This window comes from Saprolegnia diclina (genome assembly GCF_000281045.1).
Source record: "Saprolegnia diclina VS20 unplaced genomic scaffold supercont1.43, whole genome shotgun sequence".
NCBI lineage: Eukaryota > Oomycota > Saprolegniomycetes > Saprolegniales > Saprolegniaceae > Saprolegnia > Saprolegnia diclina.
The window spans coordinates 76,679-95,174 of NW_008246110.1; the positions used below are offsets into that span (position 1 = coordinate 76,679).

Here is an 18,496-nt window from a genome sequence, read left to right on the forward strand (position 1 = left end):
TTAGAAGCGCGAGACATCGCGGCCGACGACCATGGCCTTGAGCCAGTCGAGAGGCACTTGCATGCGCAGGCGCCAGCTACCGAGCTTGGTGAGGTACGCGCTGCGCCACACAAACCACGCTTTCCAGCCGCCAAACTTGGCGATGGGGCCGGTGCGGTCGCCGATCGTCACGTCTTTGGCCTGGAAAAGCCCTTCGTACGACCCGAGATACGCCATGAGCCCAAGGCTTTCGAAGCGATAGGGCGTCGGGGCCTCGCCTTTAAGAAGCGCCGTCAAGTACTCGGCTTGCCCCTGGGCTTTTTGGGCCGTCGCTGGCAGCGGATAATCGACAATCTCGGCGCAGTCGCCAATGGCAAAGACAGACGACGCCTCGGGAAGACCTTGAAACGGACTACCGTGCGAGGGCGACGACGGCAGCCCCAGCACCTACACTGAGGGTTACACTGTGAAGCGGACAGGTTGGTCTTAGTACTTGGCAGTGGTCGTTGGTGAGGATGTTGCCCCGCTTCGACTTCGCCCACGGCAGCGACTTTGTGAGCACGTTGGGCCCGACGCCGGCCGACCAGACGACGAGACCGCACGGGATGCGCTCGCCCGAGTCGAGGACAACGGCGTCGGCCAATACCTCCTTGCAGTTGGCCTTGATGATGCGCATGTTCTTGCGCTTGGCGATCTTGACCATCGCTTGGTCGCGGAGGCTTTCGCTGAACATGGAGAGGATGCTGCCGGCGTCAATGAGCGACACTTGGAGGAGGTTGGTGACCTACAACACGCAATCGTATCTACGCTCTAGCATGTCGAGACGATATGTACGTGTGGGTAGAGGCGTGTGAGGTCTTGCACGACAAAGTCGTAGAGCTCGGCGCAAAACTCGACGCCCGTGGGGCCGCCGCCGACCACAATAAAATGCAGTAGCTAACGCTGGACGTCTTCCGGGACGCCGGGCTGCGTCGCGAGCTCAAAGTTTTCCAAAATGCGCTTGCGAATCGCGCCTACGCATCGTACGGTGAGCGACGAGAAAACACATGATCCGTACGCGCGTGGTGGACCTCCTTGAGGAAGAACGCGTGCTCGTCGACACCGGGCAGACCAAACGTCAGCGGGCGCGACCCGCACGCCACGACGAGCATGTCGTAGTCGACGTTGTACGTGCGGTCGCAGAGCACGCTGGTGCACTGGACCTTCTTCTCGATGGTGTCGATCTCGCGCACGCTCGCGAGGATAAAGTCCTTCTCGTCACGGAACGCGTTCTCGCGCACAGGCTCGGTGATCGAACGGAACTCGAGCGTCCTATAAGATCCATGCTTAGAGCCATGTCACCACGTAGGAGCGCACCCAACGGTCGTACTCGCGAGCAGCGGCGTGTAAAGAAAATGCTACCAACAAATAAGCGACAGCGACAGGCAGATAGGGAGCGTACGTTGCGCTCCGAGATGACGACAAACTCGACGTCCTTGCCGATGGCAGCGGCGATCGCGGCGCGGTGGGCCTTGCCGTTCGTAAGGAGCTTGTAGCCGGCCCAGCCCGTGCCGACGATGACGACGCGGAACTTGTCGGCGGCGGCCGAGAAGGTGCGGCTATAAGTACGTAGAGGCGGAATCGATCGGCGGAGCATGGCCAGTTGAAGAGTGGTTGACATCATGGTGGCCAAGGCGACTGTTTGCGGCGCGGATCGTGGTCGTCAACGAAATGCCGGAAGATCGCAACAGAATCTTTTCTTCTCTATCTTGATGTTTGTATGGACTGTCCCATGGCGACGATGTGGCATGGACACCGAAGGCGCCCATCGAAATGCCCGTTGGCAACGGGACGTTATCGTTGCGACTACACCGAGTTAAGCAACGCGTGAGTATCGCAACTAGCTTTTTCATGCCAAACGTGCAAGCCCAATTTGACGGTGAGCTCTCACGGCAGAGCCATTCCTTCACCACCCTTCACGAAGGGCTTAGTGCCGCGCTCGTGCCGCCATCATCATGTATTGTATCGACCAGCACACATCTCGGTATCTGCGACAGCCAGCGCTTATGCCTCATGGAGTGGTCTCATCGACGATGATGCACAGGGCTTTATCACCGCATCAAGCTCGCCAACGCCGACGACTTGGTATTTCAAGAAAAATGTCGCGAACACACGACGAGTTGTCGACGCTACATTTCGTTGGCGTCGAGTATTATCCTGCGAAAGCGCTGGTGCTGAGTCGATAAGCAAGCTAACTCGTGGCACGTTATCGACTTCTACTTGATTTCTTGCCTGCAGGCAGTGTATGCCATAGTGAGAACACATACAAAGGGAATGTGTGTAAAGTCCTGTCCCATTGGCTAAAAAGGCACCAATCCGAAGGAGTCTCGTACACTGCAATATGTATTTCCTAGACGACAGATACCGTACATCCAATCGCATAAGCGACATCCACACACCAAACGAAAACGGGCATTTATAGCCGACACCATGGCAGCGGACGCGAGCGCTGGCAGCGTCCCGGCGTTGATGAACTACCTGCACCCTGGCTTTAACCTCGCGTCGCTCCCAAACCCGAGCCTCATGATGGGCGCGATGCAGAACATTGCCGCGCGCCCACCGCCCCGCGCACCGGACGAGCCCAAGCTCCAGGTGCTCAAAGAGGTGGCTGTCGCCAAGCACAGCCAGCGCAATGTGCTTTCGTTCCAGGTCAAAGCGGGCGCAGCTGCGCTCTACTCGATCCTGCAGCCGACGACCATTGCGTACGAAGCGCCCGACGTGACGTGGGTCAAGCTGCTCGAGGCCGTCGCGTTGATCCCGTCCGGTCGACCACAAGAGATCCTCCAGCTGCTCCACGAAGCGTACCGCCTCCTGCCGCTCGGCGACTTCCGCATCCTCTTTGCCCGCGACTTTCGCGACGAGCTTGCGGCGTCCGCGAGTGTCTCGTCGGCGCGCGACGGCGTCGTTCTCAAGAACAAGGTCAACGTCTTCCTCCGCGCGTTCATGGCCGACCCCGTCCACGGCTACACGCTGGCCAAGCAGCACGTTCACGACGACCTCTATATCGACGATCCTGTCTCAACGCCCGTCGGCCCCGGCCTCGTGCGCGGATACCGCTCCAACGATGGCTTCTTTGTCGTCCTCTTCCCCTTTGGCCATGCCTACATCCACGAAAGTAGCCTTCGCCGTGTCCCGTCGCGCCTCCTGGTACGGCTTTCGCTTCACTACTTCTATGCGCCATCGCTGGTATACTCATGGGCTGCACGGATAGAACGACTTGGTCGTGCAGCGACGAGGCGACGGTGTTGCATCACGGCCTCTGGTACGATGACCATCTCGCTCCTGGCAGTCGCACTCACATTCACACGACTAGAAACGGCGTAAAGAAGCATGACGCCCTTCACTTAGTACATGTGGGAATTGACTACAATTGTGTCGTTGTTGGCGGCCTCGAAGGTCACGAGACGCTCGTACGCATCGCAGAGTGCGACCTTGCCGCAGCGCAGCATGTGTCGAATCAACGCCAGACGCTGAGCCAGCGGCGCGCTGCTGTGCAGTCGTGGCGGATGCAGGTGGTGCCGATAACTCGTGGCGAACGTCCAGTGCGCGAACCGAGAGACAATGTGACGGACTTCTCGCTTGGCGATACACCACACGAGCTTGCGAGCGCCGAGGTTGACGCTCGCCGACGCAATCGCTCGTTGGATACGGACGCGGTGCCGCGCGACTCTGTGGACATTGGCCGAGTGACGCCAGAGGTGGAACACCAACGTGACCCACGACGCCGACGCGTTGATCGCGTTGCGCCGTGTGTGCCACGTCACGAGGCGGTGTCGCAGTCGCCTCTCGCGGACGAGTCGCACCCAGGGTCGGAAGACACGGTTGCATCGGTCGTGCCGTTGCTGACGTCGGTAGAGGAGAAAGCGACGCCATCTACGAGAGAGGAATGAGAGAGGAGACAACGTCGTGCCGCACCGAGCAAACGCAGCCAAAAGCCAGTAGGCTGTCGACGTCGCGTCTCGATGTGTCACTGCATCCCAGAGCTGAGCGTGCAGCGCGTGTCGCTGCCAGCGCGCCCAACTGGTAACGAGCGAGCGTCGGGCGCGGAGCGTCAACAGCGCGAGGAGCTTGCGGCTCGCACGGGGCCGTGCGCGCGACGATGCAAATGCGATGTAGACGGGATGCGATAGAAGACGCCGCGGGCGCTGGAGACGACTCGGTCGGCGCCGGCGGCAGGCGATTTGCCACGCACGAAGCAGAAACCGAAGTGCAAAGTGAGACAGGCGGCAGATGCCGATGCGCCGACGCTGCAACTGCCGTTGCACTTGCCGTCGCCACGTTTGGAGCGCCCGGTGCTTGACAAAGTAGGTGGTATTCTGATTTTGCAAAGCTCTGTAGTGACGTGTCAGCATCCACCGCTGCCACAGAGCAAAGGTAGTACGCAGCGTGAGGACGTCGTAGAGGCATCGACGAAGCCACGTTCGCCACGAGACAAAACCGGTACGTAGTATCGTCGTACGATGGCGTGCAAAGAACGCATTTTGACGGCGTCGGCGCGTCGACGCCCAGTGCCGCCAACGCGCAAAGCGCTGCCGCTGCTGTTGAAAGGCACGGTCGGCCAGGTGCCACGCGAGGCGACGGTGGCACTCGACAGCGCTGGTGACGAGTTGCTGCCAGCACCGCCACGAGCGCTGGAGAAAGCGAGAGAGTTGGCGGCGACGGAGATCGTGGAGCCGAATGGCGCATGCGACGTGCCACTGCTGCCACCAGCGCATCGCCGCTTCCGTCAGTCGTCGATGATGCGTCGCGAGGTGCTGAAGCCCCAGAGCAAGTTTGGCGTACTGGAAGCGGCGCTCATGCTGCCGTAGGACGCGGTGGGCGTGCTGCTGGGCTTTGGCAAACCCGCGAAGGTGGTGCTGCATGAGCTGTGTGCCCCGTGCATGGACGACCCATAGCGCCCACATTGCGAGACCACGGCGCAACCGAGCCGACGCGACGCGGTGCACTCCACGCCGCAAGACCTAGGTGGCATCCATAAGGCACCATACCGAAACGGAACGCAGGTGTACTTCATGCAAGGTTTGTAAGATGATTTGACGCTGCTGCCAGAACCGCAACGCGAGCCCTTGTTGCTGACGGCTTCGGTGCCGCCATAACTTGCTACACGCTCTACGCAGCTGCGTGGCGCTAGACAGACATGTTGACGCGTGAATGATGAAAGGCAGCTGAACGCACCGACGCCACGTGAACCAGCGCATGCGAAGGAGGTAGCGCGCAAGCATAGCCGCGGCGAGACGCCAGTGCCACCGAACACGACCTGTACGTTCATGCCGGCGCTTCCACTGCTGCCAAACACGACTAAGATCCCTATCAGAACAGAATCTTAGTGTTCGATATCGCATCGCCCGTCGTACCGCGTCGCGTGGCTCTTCGCGACGGTACTGAACACGCGCCAGTGCCAGTATCCATTTCGTAGCCGACGTCGAGCGTGATGCACGAGGAGCTTGGAAAGGACATGACACTGGCCAACTCGGGTGCGCCACTGACGCCATGCGGTACGAACAACACATCGTGACAACGTCGTCACAAGGGCTGCGCTACCAGTGCGCGCTAGAAGCCGAGCACGATGCCGGAGCCTCCAGTCCCGAAAGGTGCGGTCGACGTGGTTGGTCTGACGGGACTGAAGAAAAACTGTACGCTGGCGGCACGCAACCGCATGCTGCCGCCACGCCCGCAGACTTGATCGCATCTACCACAACCGATTGAACCAAGTGCGTTCCACACAGTCTGGTGTACCATGGCGCCTTTGTGGCGCAGTACGAGGCGGGTTTCAAGCTCTCGAAGATGCTGCGTGTGCGCTTGCCACTGCCACCATCGGCGTGCTAGCTGCACTTGCGCCCACGATGCCATGCGCGCGGCAGCGACGGACAAGAGACGGTGCCGATAGCTAGACACGCGCTGCGACCCCTCGGTGCGCGCCAAACGCAAGGCTGCCTTCCACGTCAGCAGCGCGCGGATGAGGATGCGGGTGTTTGTGCTGGCGACTGAACGGCGCAGACGCTGGTGCGCCGCCTCGTTGCAACGTCTCTGTTGTTTCCACGCGTACCACGTGCGAAGCTGCGTGCAGAATGAGGCCGATACCGCAATGACGCGGTGGCGGCTCTGTTGTACGTGCTGCTCCATTTCGACCAGGGCACGCTTCATCACAGTCGTCGTGCGCCAGTGGTAAAACGTCCGAAGAAAGACGCGCTGGTTGATGTTTGCAACAACAGTACGCCAGTGAAGCCAAGCACGGAGCTGTCGCCGTCGCGGCTGTCGAGACGCCCAGCGCAGTAGCAGCGTGCAGCCGTTCATATACGCAGGGTCCACTGGCGGCGCAGGGTAGGGGGACTGCCACTGCACAAGGCCCGTCCATCCATTTTCATAGTAGTTTCGACCGGTCGCAAGGTCGCAGCGCACTTTCCAGACGTGAGGCAAGGACCCTTGCCAGTGCCGCCATGCGCGTCGCATTTGCCATCGGTTCATACCAAGAAGAACGCGGCGGGCGGTTGCACGGTACAGCGGCACGACAAAGCGACTTCGGACGCGCCAATGCAAAAGCACGTGGCGTTGGACGCTCCGCCGTCGCCGCGCGACGATCCGATGCAAGCAAGTGCGGTAGCGTGTCTCGTTGTTCCACTGATGCCACGCAAACTGCGTCATTTGTCTGGCTCTGGCTCGGAGCACGGCACTCAGTCCGGCTATCGCCCGGGCGCGTGTGGTCTTGAAGAGGCTTTGCCGAAGCCGCATTGACGTCCACTGCTGCCACGCATTTGTCAGACGTAGTCGCCGGTTGGCACTCAACTGATTGTGCAAAGACGCTAAAGTGGCGCGATGCCACGCGTCGCTGTGACGGCGCCACGTCATGAAACCGAATTGCACTTTCCGATACGTGGCACGACGGGCGACAAGTGTGTGCCAGAGCGCCAAAGCAGCAATGCGGTGTGCGACGCCGACCAAGTGCTCGCGCTGTGCGCACGCAAACACCCTCCACGTCCGGAAGCCTTGCGCTTGGCGATACTTGGTCCATATTCCGCTGTAGCGGCGCAATCGCAGAACTCGCACTTTTGCTCGAAGTTGTGTGAGCTCGTTTGCTAGCACAGTATTGCGCCAGTGACGAAATCTCATCGTTCGCATTTGTTTGACACGAATGAGCAAGCAATGGCGCAGTTGCTGCGCTCGATGCAGAACCGATATGGCGTCGAGCTGTCGCTGCTTCTGGCCAATGTCGACGGCACTTGTCCAACGCGTCCACACGGATCGACGCAGTGCAAGCGATCGACGGTCCTCGATGGCGTCGAGATGGCGCTGCTGGTAAAGACGCCGCCGCCAACACGTCCATGCCATCTGCACAAACCGTCGTCGATGTGTCCGTAGGCATCGAGCGAGTGCACGCGTCGCCCACTGCGGCTGGTGCAGCCGCCATACGCTCCATCGGCGGCGGACCACTCTCTCTTGCCGTCTTGCTAACCATCGCGAAAGATGTTGAAGCGCAGTGCGTTGCCTTGACGATCGCCAGGCGCGGACCACCCGCGACGACTGCGACGCGTGGGCCAAGCACCAGAGTTGGAACGCCGCGCTCAATTGAGGTCGAACGCTTTGGTCGTAGGCTCGCGCGAAGATCGATCGCAGCTTCTCGCTGCGTGTCTACTCGACAGATTACAAACGATCGCATACACAAAAGGTACGTGGCGTTTTTGATACTTCATCGCGTTTGTATCGTTGCGCCACTTGCAGAAGGCTTGGGTCGTCTCCTGGCGCCGCGCTCGCTTGATGTGCGCGCCTACGCTCGACAAGGCGAGCTGCCATTGCAGACGCTGCATTCGCATTTGGCTTTGTTTTCGCAGAGCGAGGCGCCAGTGGTGAAATGCAATCTTGTAGAGGCGACGGGTGTCGACGTCGTGTGCGCGTCGACGTTGTTCGCGGCGAGCTTCTTTCTTTCGCAGAATGTCCAGCCATGTGCGCCATACGTGTTCTTGCGCGTGCGTCTGTCGTGCGTGGTGCCACGCGAGGATGTCGGTGCACTGACGGGCGCGCAAATGCCAAAGCCGCAGCCCAAGACGCTGTTTCGACGCTCGCAGCGCAGAGTCCGCACACTGAAGGCGGTGCTGGCAATACGCCTTGTCGAGCCAGAAGCGGTATAGAATGTGACAAGCCGCGTGGCGTCGGCGGCGGTGGGTTGTATGAACGATCGAGGCCAAGAGCACATGGCGTCGCACAGCGTCTTGCCACCGCCTCCAGCCGCAGCGCAGATATCGTATGCGCCTACATCAAGCGGAATTCACGGTTTGAGGCATAGTCGTTGGGGTCATACCGATGCATCAGGTCAAAGGCGAGGCGGGCCGCACGGCGACAGACAAGTTGAGCGCGATGGTGCAGGGCCATTTGGTGCCACAGATGAAAGCTCTCAGCCTTCCACGCCCGGTGCATTCGGTGTCCCAGACATGTGAGAACGCGCCAAAGGTGCCGCTGCTCGGCATGAGCCGCTCTCCATCGCGTCCAGAGACGCCGCAGACGACGGTATTCCATTCGCCGAAGCGCCGCCAACCGCCGTATTCGACTGCGTTGTCGAGCTTGCTCGTGTGCCACGACCTTCTTCCATGCTGATAGAGCCGACAACAACCGGCCATGGGTGTACTGTCGCCGCGTAAACAGCCGTCGCAGCATATTCGATCGAGAGACGTCGAGCTGCGTTGTCCGATGCCAGTGTTGGAAGGCCTACACTGCGCGTAAGTGCCGCATCGAGGTAGTTGCGATCTGAACCTCTCGCTCGTCGGCAAGGCGAGCATCTCGCGCGTGGCGGGTCGCCAGTCGCCCGATGAGCCGAGCAGCCACGTGGTGACCCCACTCCTTTCGTTCGCGAACGACCCACGAGTCATCGTGCGCGAGCTCTCTTGGTGCTTCATCGATCGAGTGCAGACAGGGCAGTGTCGGGCACGACTCGAACGCATCGACGTCGTCTTGGTTGGTCGAAAGATGTGATGCGACCTCGTAGTTGGCGGAGAGCGCAAGTCGCCGAGAGGCAAACGTTGCCGCGCGGGCATGTGCGCTCTTGGGCGCCGATGTCAGCAAGAAAATGGCTTCATGCAAGAGTCGTCGCAGCGCCTCCTGCTGCGTCTCCTCGGGAAACTTGCGCCACGCTAAGAGCACGAGAGCTTCGACGAAACTGAGCACGTCCAAATGCGATCGCAGCGGCCCGCTGGCTACACAGATAGAATCACTTTAAAGAATGACTGCGGCGTAGTACCTTGGGCGTAGACGAGATCGACGTCGACGGTCGTGAACCACGGCGTGAGGAGGTTTGGAGCATCGTGCGCCATTCGGCGGAAGCCCGCGTTGGTCATGCGGCCGCCAGGCGCGTTCGCATACGCATAAAAGACGTCCCGGAGAATCGCGTCGTTGTCGTCGTTGTCGGGCATTGTCATTTTGGGCGTCTTGGACTTTGGTGGAACAACCTGACGGTAGCGGTCATTTGTTCCAAGCGGCAGACAAAACATCGGATTTTTGAAACATCAGATTTTGCCAACTGGAGGAATTTGAAACGGCGAGATTGATCGATGCCCGTGCTCATCCTCACCGACTACCTCGCACCGATCCCGTCGGGCTTGCACCTACGGCTCGACGGCGTCACGCTCGATGACAAAGCCTTTGACCGGCTCGTCTTGCTCCTCAAGGCCACGCCGCGCATCCGCCGGCTCTCAATGCGCAACCTTGGTATGCCCTACGACAACGACAGCAAGAGACAGTAAGAGCTGGTTTGTCCTAGGTCTCGGGCCCAAGCTCGCCGTGTTTGTCGCCGACGTTTTGGCCACGAATTGCACGCTCACAGCTGTCGACTTGAGCGGCAATGCCATAGGATCGCACGGCGCCAAGTGTCTTGCGACCGTGCTCCTCGAGCACAACAGTACGCTGCAAGAGCTCTCGCTTGCATGCTGCGGCCTTCACAGCGACGCATTCGCCAACTGGATCGAGTTCTTCGAGCGCGCTTCGCCCAACACGACGTTTCATACGCTCAAGTACCGCCAAATGGGAAAGTTTTCCAGCTGATGTTTGTTGTAGCGTCGCCCACAACGCGATTGGTGACGACGGCGCGCTGGCACTGGCCAAGGCGCTCGAGCTCGAGCGACTCATGCCGCTTCGTGGGTGGCGCCTCGACCTGCGGCGCAACGGCATCACCGACGTTGGGGTGACGGCGCTGGCGTCACTCTTGGCAACAACGCACGCCGTCGTGCAGATGGATGTCGCCAACGCCCGTTCGTTCGAGGTGCGAGAGCCCGAGCGTGTCGTCTTTCTAGAGCACCGGTGTCGACGCAACACGGCCGAGATGCACGCCCGAGGTATTGGCATCCGTGTTCTCATACCACGGCCACATTGATCATAGTTGTCGACTCGGCGGCGCGGACGATTCTGGCATCGACCCGCCGCGCCGAAACCATGGTACTCGAGAACGTTCCCGTGCTGGTGGCGCAAGCTGTCGCGTTGGCCCATGCGCTCAAGCACACGCTGGCGACGACGACGCTGACGCTTCGCAACAACTCGCTGTGTTTGGCTGCGATCCAGCACTTTGCGTGTGGACTTGCTTTCAACCAAACGCTGTATCGGCTCACGCTCCGGGACAATGGCGTCTCGGGCGACGCTTTCGTCGCGCTGCTGGACGCATTGGCGCAAAACGCGGCGTCCCCGCTCCGCGAGCTCGAGATTTCCCATTCGACGTCGCTGCGTGTGCCTCTCTGGCCTCGGCGCGTCAACGGACACTTATACCGCTTCTTTACGCAGGCGAGCCAGCTCACGCACCTCACACTCGACCACTGCGGGCTCTCGGACGTCGACGTGGGCGGGATTGTCGCTGGCCTTGCGTGGAACGGGCTTCTTCAAGTCGCCCACTTTGGGCGCAACTGCATCACCGACGCTGGCGTCAGCATCTTTCATGTGTTGCTGCACCGCTGCGCCCATCTTACATCGCTCGATATTGTACATTGTTGAAGTTTAGAAAAAAAGATGAACGATTTTTGGTGTAGAGCGGCAACCTTTGCACCCTCGACGGCATCGTCAGTGTCGTCGCCGGCGCGAGCGATCATTTGCGCCTCCGGAGTCTCTGCGTCGGGCGCTTCCCAGCGTTTTCTCCGACCTTGTTTACAATTGCTAGCCACATTGGGCGCAGCAACTCGCTCGTGCGCGTCGAGATTGCTGCCGCCAGCGACCACTCGCGCTGGGCGTCGGCCAAGGCCGCGATCCAAGCAACGTTGCAACTCAACCGCAAGAAGAACCCTATAACGCCACCGACGACGTTTGCAGCCTGGACCCGCCACTGCCGCGCCAACTACATGGCCCGTGACGTGGCCACCAGCACGGCCTCGCGGCTCGTGCGACCGCACCAGCACATCATCGCAATGCGCCTGCTGCACGTAGAAGACGTCAACGTGACGATCTTTGTCGCGTGTCGTGAGATGGCGGCAGAAGATATCGACGCGCGGCTCCGATTCGAGTGGGCAGGAATGGTTGCCAACGACGTGGATGCTGCGCTCCTCCTCGAACGCCGCTATATGCGGTCCGAAGACGTTGACGCAGTGCTCGACGCCGTGTAACCAAACGTCCGAGCTGTAATCACTCGTCAAGTTTTATCAAACGCACTAGAGAGTTGTGGTCGACGTCGACCGGTGGCGCGGGGACGTTGGCTGGTAGTACAGCTGGTACGTGTCGTCGTCAGACACAATGTCGAGTTCGGGCACGTCGAGGTTCGTGCCAAAGTGGTGGCGCGGGATCCAGTAAAATACATACAGTGTAACCCACTCGGGGTACACAAAGCTGCCGATCGAGATGCAGAGGCGAATAAACTGTTCGATCGCGCCGTCGTCGTCGTCGTAAAAGAGTTTGGTGCAATTAGTGTCGCCTACGTCCGGACGTTGAGTGAGGCATGAGCGCATGCGAGTTTAGAAGCCGACCGACGACGATATAGGCTATGTACAAGTCGTACGACAGTTGCAAGAGCGAGCTAATCATGTTGGCCTACGCGACGCATCAATAGAATTATGGTGTTGACAGTCACCAACAAGAAGCAGGAGCCAGAGCTGCTTGTACGACTGCTCGAGCTCGTTGGGCGAGATGCCAAGCAGGCCTTTGATCGCGTTGCGCTACCCAAACCATGCGTCGACGTCAATGGCCGTGCGATGACGCGTACCTGAACCGACTTAGCGGCCTTCATCTCTCGTAGGACGACCGAGCCCGACATGGCAAAGCTCACTACCACCGGTGAGCCGTATGGGTTGGACGAGCACGCTACCGGCGAGCGTTGCGGACGCGAGGGACATGACGAGCCATGACGAGTGGTGGCAGTCGACGATCGGGTCATCGAGCATAATGACAACGTCGGCAGTCATGAGGATCGCGACGCCGAGCAGCACGGGCGCGAGGAGCCCGTAGAGGCAGACACGCTTGCCCGTGATCTCGCACGCCAAGGCGCCGTAGAGCCAGCACGAGATCGCCACCTGCATGCCACGGCAGTACTTGGCGCCAAGCATGAGCTTGGGTGCGTCCAGCCATAAACAGCGCACGAGCACGAGAAACATCTCAATGCCGGCGAGCGCGACCATGAGCACATTGGGCCGCAAATGCGGCGAGCCGATGCTACCGGGCAGCATGATATAGACAAGGTAGACGCACGCCACGGTCGTCCAGAGCGACATGGTGCCGACCGTGAGGCCGCGGAGACAGAGCCACACGTCCGGTGCTTCGCTCGAGCAGTAGGGCAGCATCGCTGGAATCTTGGGCAGATCTTGGGCGGCCTTTGGTCGAGAGACTAAAAACACGCATTTCCATGGAAAGTGCAATTTGGACCGCAACATCCGTTTTGTATTTTTCATTATTTGCGCACAAACGCGTCCATGGGACCGCCCTTGCGCGGCTTCTTTGCCGTCGGCGCACGGTACGACTGCTGGAGGTCCATCGCGACGTGGTAGTCTTCGTGCTCGTGCCACGGCGTCGTAACGACCGCGTGGCACCGGTCGCAGAACCGGCCGTCGGACGATGGTGCACTCTTTGGGGCTTCAAAAAAGCGCGCGATCGTCGGCGGTGGTTGCTTGGCAGCGACGGGCGCCGGTGTATACAGCGCTTTGGACGCCGACGCCGAAAAGAAGCTCTTGATCGATGCCGGCGCCTTGGTCGGCTTGGCGACGACGGACGCTAGTGCCTCCTTCTGCGAATATGCCTGCGAATATGCGGCCGCTGGCTCCGCCGCCGCAACGGGCGCCGTCTTGAAAAAGTGAGTGATCGTCGCGCTCTTCTCGACGAGCGGGATAAAGTCGCGCGCGACGACCGCCAAATGCATACACGGCACGATCGAGGTGTGCTCGAGCAAGGGGAACATGGCCTGTGTCATGGAGGCCACGTCAATCTTGGGGGGCGCTGGAAACTTTTTTTGCATCGGCTTGTCGTTTAGGCGCTGATAACTTAGAGCAAACTGCGTCGGTGTGCGGTGGTTCTCGACGACTTCTTCCTCGTCATGCCGCAACACGACCTCTTCGCAGAGGATCGTGATCCAGTACTTGACACGGTCCAAGGACTGGACTGGCCCGACTTGATTGAAGCTCTTCATCGCAGAGACGTGCTGCGCCACGATCTTCTTGTCGTTGACGGGCTCGTCTCCGTCGCTGCCCGAGCACACGTTGAAGACAAACGTGCCCGTGTCGTGGCCAAGCTCGCGCTGCAAGCCGTCCAAGCCATACGCATTGAGGAGATCGCCGGCGACAATCCGGTCGGCGTCCGGCGCGATCTACACGACCTCCTACCGTGACGATGCATGGACTAGAAACACACAAACTACCTTTTTGCCGAGGTCGACGACGCGCTGCCCGAGCTTGCCGCCGAGCCCGCGGATCTTGGCGACAGGAAAGGTCTGCATAAAGTGTGCAATCGACCGGTCCGGAATGACCTAAGTACAGAGTGGTGGCGAAGGTTTTGTCGACTCGATGACATACGGTTTGGCCGCTGGGCTTGTTCATCGGCGATGCCTAGTGGATACCATTAGCGCCTCGAGCAGGGGACAACGGGAACCCGCACGAGCTTGGCGAGGAGCTTGTTGGACGCGACGCCGACCGAGCACGTGTAGCGCAGCGTTGTGAGCACTTCGCGGCGGATCTCTTGGGCTATTGTCGCGCCAATACACAGCAGCTCCTCGTCCTCTGTGAGCGGGAAGACACTGCCGTCGACGCCGATGACCTGGACGTCAGCGTTGCGTGGGTCGTCGCAGTACGCGACCTCTGGCTTCTACGTCACCAAAGCCACGCTATTCGATACAAACAGCGCGTGGCAACGACGTACGTTTGCTTGAAAGGCGGCGAGTCGCGCAGTTGCCTGGTCCGTCACGTCCAGGAAAGCTTCGTCGATGCTCGCCCGCTCGTACACGGGCGCGTGCTTGGCGAGGATGTGAAAGATCTCGCGGCTCGCCAAGCGGTAGCGCCGCAGAACGGCCTTTTGGCGCGACCGGTCAAAGTGCGGGTTCTTGGTCAAGTCGGCGCCCGGCGGCGGCACGGACCCTTCGCCGATCGTTTCAACGTGCGGCTGGTGGCCACATGAGCCAGTGCTACCGCTGCGTCATAGCAAGCACGTACCAAGTGGATCTGTGGACACTTCTTGCGCGCATCGACAATGTAGTCGCCTAGAGCGCCGAATACATGAGCTGCAATGTGGTGGCACGTACTGCGCGAGACGCCAAAGGGCCGGGCGGCGTAGTTGACAGCGAGCAAGCTGCCCCACTGCTGGACCGCGACGGGCTCGCCATCTGGGATACCGAGCCGGACGGCCTCGACCTGCGCGTAGAAGCAGTCGAGGTCGAGGTGCAAGATGACCCGCATGCGCGCTTGGCCGGTACGAAATGCGGCATCTTTATCCGGCGCGCCGGATACGAACGGCCAACAAGCAGTGTTTTTTGGAGGGAAGCGTGCACTGGCGTTGTCTCGCGCGTTGACGTGCGTCGATCTTAGTAGGGCAAGCCACTGCTTCTACTGCTGGCGAGGATGGGCAGATCAGGCGCGGAATTGCAGCCGGCGCCATCATGGACAATGTCAATGGAGATGCGTTGGTCGTTGCCCAGCCCTCTTGATGACATCAGCCGACGTACCACGTGTACATGCAGCAGGTCCTATGCACAGCGAGCCATGGTATGTATTGGGTCGTAGGCTTCCTCACCCAACTCCAAGCCGAACACAGACGGCAATCGATTAGCGTGAAGATGATGGTAGCTGCATGCTGCGCCTAGTACTGGCTGCAGCTGACGGCAAGGTGCGGCTGTCGCGATCGTCCTTCGGACATGCGCCTAGACACGGCGCCAGTCGTGTCAAATAATACATACGGGATGCGTGCCGATCCTCGTTCGTCAGTTGCCTCGTGTGGCTACTGGAACACATCTGCATGCCTTTGTGGTGCAACCGCTCATGCAATGTCGGAGCAGAACCCGCGCTGTCTTTGGCGCTTGGAGCGGCTTAGACGAGGCGGTCCAGAGGCAGCGCGAAAGGCTCGATCGCCATCACGATGCTTTAATTTGTAATGGCTCGAAGGAATCAGAATACGAATGCATGCTTCCTGGTCATGCTCGGCAGCGAAAGAGCAAAGTCACTGCGAGTCGGAAATATCGGTTCGTACATACCGAAGAGCCGCACAGCACATCCCGCCCCGCAAGCCTGTGACGGTCGACGTCTCTGTCAAAAACAGGCTACCCCGTTGCAGCACCCCATAGACACGATCGCCATACAGGCGCGTGGTGGATCTTGGTCGAAGATATGGGGCTCTTGACGTATGCAGCAGACAAAACCACCCGTGCTGCGAGTGTCTTGGTCGCGACCAACCGCATTCCGCTCTCGTACCAGTAGGCGATGTACTGGTACTATTGGGTCGACAGCATTTGGGGAGCGTGCCTCGCACCTTCCGCGAGGGTGGGATCGACCCCCGAATTCATGCAAGCACCGCATCGCTAATGGAGTTACGAGCTCACGAACGCGGCTCATGAGCGTACTCTTGGTCAAGCGCTATTGAGCACGAATCTGGGAATGGTTGAAGCCACTGTGCAAGCTGGGAATGCGGAAGCGTGGGACTCGGCAACATGCGCTTGCTCCAAAAGCACATGTTGCAGTAGCGTTCGCCTCTCGACCGCTCTTTGGGCCTTTGCAGCAAGCAGCGCCAGCCAGGTCCTTCGTTACATTCGAGAGACGGCGCGTTGGGAGTGCAACAAGATCAGTCCTCGCGCCCGCGTCGACTCGGATGGCCGTGGCACTTGCTACGGTTCGTCGATGGCTCGAGTACGTAGTCCTTCGCACACGCTTCGTGACGCCAATCATGCCAAGAGTATCTCCGATCTCTCGACGCAAGAATGATTATTGTACGGTGCCGGACGACGTCCTTTCTTTCGAGCTGCCATTTACCCAACACATCTTGCACCGAACAAGACCAAGGCCACGCCGTCGTGTCCTATATAGAGTCCCGCAGGGGGCGTCGTCGGCAGCGTGGTCGCGCCGATGATTTTTGCTCGTTGGGTTTGGGTCCAATACTGCCAACCGTGCGGGAATGATGGGTCCTTTCTTTGGGCCGAGATTCCGTGCACGTCCCACGCTTCCTTGATGAAGACTCAAAGGGTGGGATCGCCTGCGATAAACTGGTTGGGTGTAATGCACCTTTGGATCATGTGCCGACGTGGGATGCGCGTGCACCCATGCGCCTGGTCTTGCGTCGACGACCTCATTCGGCATTTGGCGGCCTCGCGCACACACCTCCCACCACTACCTCCAACATGCAGCACCAATGTGTCTTCAACGACTGCACCGCGATGGCGCTTCCGGACGCCAACAAGTGCGACTTTCACAAGAACCGCAAAATGTGCGTCGTCGCGCACTGCAGCAACCAAGTGTACGCACGCGGTCGCTGCGTCCGGCACGGCGGCAAGAAGAAGTGCCAAGTCCCGACCTGCGAGTCGTATGCGCGCGGCGGCGACTTTTGCTCCGAGCACGGCGGCGCATCACCCAAGCGCTACTGCTCGGTCGCGGGCTGCCAAAAGCAAGCGCACGCCCGTAAAAAGTGCGTGCGCCACGGCGGCGGCCGCCTCTGCAAGCTGCCCGGCTGCCACCAGCACGCTCGCCTCGCGGGCTTTTGCCACCGCCACAACGAGTCCATGATGCCGGCGTCGTCTTCTTCCACCGACAACGACGACGAGATGCTTGAAGCGCCGCTCTCAGTGGCCGAAATGGACGAGATCCTCGCGTCCGACCCGACGATGCTGTCGTTCTTGAACGAGTGGATGGCTGGGTCGTCGATCGAGCTCGCCCATCGTGTCAAGATGGAGATCGAGCCGACGCAGATCAAGCTCGAGCCGGAAGCACCCACGAGCCCAATGGAAGTCGAAATGTTCGACTGGCAGCTCGACGCCAACCTGTGGCAGGGCCTCGAGACCATGTTTTCCTAAGTGCTGTCGCCGCTTCATATTATTTAATGCCGTTTTCGCTGTCTCCACTATAATACCACTTGTACGTTTTTTGTTCACTCTGGCATTGACCACAAATTTCGTTCCCTGCAACACAAAGGGTGCACAATTTTTGACATCCAAACAGAATATATTGCACCCCTTTGGCAACGTTATCGCCTCGTATAACGCAACCATGCAGTATACACCGATGTGTACTTGTCCATTTTGCAGCTGGAACAGGAGGGTACGGTACAGTAAACGGCAAGGCGCCGCGGACTTCGCTGGAATATATCGGTAAAAGGAGTACCGCAGAGAACAAGTCAACCAGAAGCGCCACCAGACAAGGTGGTAACGCGAACCAGCAGCTTCACCAGCGCTTGTGCATGCGTCAGTTGTTTCTTGCATCGTCTGCGTTGATGGACACGCTTGACACGGAATATGCTTGGCACTCGCTCTTTGAGAAGAAGGAAAGCGCGATCGCTTCCATCCGTTTCTGAGCACCACCCACGCATCAAGCAATTTGTCAAGGTGTTACCAACCGGAACCCGTGACAATAATCTGCTACGCTTCTAGTCATCAGATTTGTGATCGTCGACACGGTGCGTGGCGCACACTGGTTGGTGCGAACCAAGCCGGGTCTACGTAAACGGACCTTCAACGTCCCCAAGGAGCCAAGGATCTGGTCGTGAGCACACACAGCTGGTGGCTGGCGAGGCCACCAGTCGAGATGTATTCGGTTGCGTGCCGTGATGCCGTCATGCCGCGTATATTCCAGCGAAATTTGGTGTATATTCCAACACGGACCGAACGCAAATGAATCGGAGAACCCTCCTTCTTCAAGATCTTTTGATATGACGCGCTAAGTTCTCATCTCGTTCGTTTTACCAAGTACATGGGCTTGCTACAGCTTCGCTGCGGCCAAGGCGCGGTGTAAGCACCATCGCTTGCTTCGTGCGAAGCGCGGCGGGACTGGAATACATGTCCAAATTTCGCAAATCACATCTCCGCGGTGGGGTCGTGAAACCGGTCAGTTTTGCGGTATCAGATGCAAGC

General features: G+C 59.5%; 7 protein-coding genes across 8 annotated transcripts; 3 read left to right on the top strand and 4 right to left on the bottom strand.

Annotated features, from left to right (window-relative positions):
• On the bottom strand, positions 1–1,619 carry SDRG_11619 (hypothetical protein; the record flags this gene model as incomplete). Its single annotated transcript, XM_008617664.1, has 7 exons — positions 1,421–1,619; positions 1,336–1,376; positions 1,037–1,290; positions 928–992; positions 814–870; positions 473–763; positions 1–426 (listed from the first exon to the last, which is right to left on the bottom strand). Exons 1-7 carry the CDS (start codon positions 1,613–1,615, stop codon positions 1–3), a joined length of 1,329 nt encoding a protein of 442 aa, XP_008615886.1. The 5' UTR covers positions 1,616–1,619.
• An 829-nt stretch (positions 1,620–2,448) lies between these two features.
• SDRG_11620 (hypothetical protein) lies at positions 2,449–3,289 on the top strand (the record flags this gene model as incomplete). The annotated part of the gene is made up of 2 exons (XM_008617665.1): positions 2,449–3,165; positions 3,230–3,289. The coding sequence occupies 2 exons, from the start codon at positions 2,449–2,451 to the stop codon at positions 3,287–3,289; spliced, it is 777 nt and encodes a 258-aa protein (XP_008615887.1).
• An 8-nt stretch (positions 3,290–3,297) lies between these two features.
• On the bottom strand, positions 3,298–9,504 carry SDRG_11621. Of its 2 annotated transcripts, XM_008617667.1 has the most exons (11): positions 9,245–9,504; positions 8,761–9,200; positions 8,312–8,715; positions 7,686–8,262; positions 5,755–7,644; positions 5,373–5,707; positions 5,194–5,325; positions 5,028–5,145; positions 3,934–4,979; positions 3,433–3,891; positions 3,298–3,382 (listed from the first exon to the last, which is right to left on the bottom strand). In XM_008617667.1, exons 1-11 carry the CDS (start codon positions 9,492–9,494, stop codon positions 3,328–3,330), a joined length of 5,706 nt encoding a protein of 1,901 aa, XP_008615889.1. In that variant the 5' UTR covers positions 9,495–9,504; the 3' UTR covers positions 3,298–3,327. The 2 variants fall into 2 exon arrangements, with proteins under 2 accessions (XP_008615889.1, XP_008615888.1); XM_008617666.1 differs by having other exon boundaries at positions 3,298–3,891.
• Positions 9,505–9,554: 50 nt separating this feature from the next.
• SDRG_11622 (hypothetical protein) lies at positions 9,555–11,627 on the top strand (the record flags this gene model as incomplete). The annotated part of the gene is made up of 5 exons (XM_008617668.1): positions 9,555–9,711; positions 9,764–10,013; positions 10,057–10,334; positions 10,379–10,968; positions 11,016–11,627. The coding sequence occupies 5 exons, from the start codon at positions 9,555–9,557 to the stop codon at positions 11,580–11,582; spliced, it is 1,842 nt and encodes a 613-aa protein (XP_008615890.1). The 3' UTR covers positions 11,583–11,627.
• On the bottom strand, positions 11,628–12,749 carry SDRG_11623 (hypothetical protein; the record flags this gene model as incomplete). Its single annotated transcript, XM_008617669.1, has 5 exons — positions 11,628–11,887; positions 11,940–12,003; positions 12,048–12,128; positions 12,176–12,237; positions 12,278–12,749. The coding sequence occupies 5 exons, from the start codon at positions 12,747–12,749 to the stop codon at positions 11,628–11,630; spliced, it is 939 nt and encodes a 312-aa protein (XP_008615891.1).
• Positions 12,750–12,856: 107 nt separating this feature from the next.
• Positions 12,857–14,858, bottom strand: SDRG_11624 (hypothetical protein; the record flags this gene model as incomplete). Its single annotated transcript, XM_008617670.1, has 7 exons — positions 14,693–14,858; positions 14,604–14,650; positions 14,314–14,553; positions 14,053–14,259; positions 13,971–14,003; positions 13,835–13,924; positions 12,857–13,765 (listed from the first exon to the last, which is right to left on the bottom strand). Exons 1-7 carry the CDS (start codon positions 14,844–14,846, stop codon positions 12,857–12,859), a joined length of 1,680 nt encoding a protein of 559 aa, XP_008615892.1. The 5' UTR covers positions 14,847–14,858.
• Positions 14,859–16,672: 1,814 nt separating this feature from the next.
• On the top strand, positions 16,673–17,520 carry SDRG_11625 (hypothetical protein). The gene has a single exon (XM_008617671.1). It carries the CDS (start codon positions 16,697–16,699, stop codon positions 17,441–17,443), a length of 747 nt encoding a protein of 248 aa, XP_008615893.1. The 5' UTR covers positions 16,673–16,696; the 3' UTR covers positions 17,444–17,520.
• The last annotated feature ends 976 nt before the right edge of the window (positions 17,521–18,496 follow it).

What these genes read in the sequence shown, in the direction of transcription:
- SDRG_11621 (XM_008617666.1), bottom strand. Translation starts at nt 9,494, where the DNA reads ATGTTTTGTCTGCCGCTTGGAACAAATGACCGCTACCGTCAGGTTGTT. An exon ending in GCCTTTGACCTGATGCATCG is followed by an intron (nt 8,263 to 8,311) that starts GTATGACCCCAA and finishes CGCTTGATGTAG; the next exon opens with GCGCATACGATATCTGCGCT. An exon ending in GCGAAGAGCCACGCGACGCG is followed by an intron (nt 5,326 to 5,372) that starts GTACGACGGGCG and finishes CTGTTCTGATAG; the next exon opens with GGATCTTAGTCGTGTTTGGC.
- SDRG_11625 (XM_008617671.1), top strand. Translation starts at nt 16,697, where the DNA reads ATGCGCCTGGTCTTGCGTCGACGACCTCATTCGGCATTTGGCGGCCTC.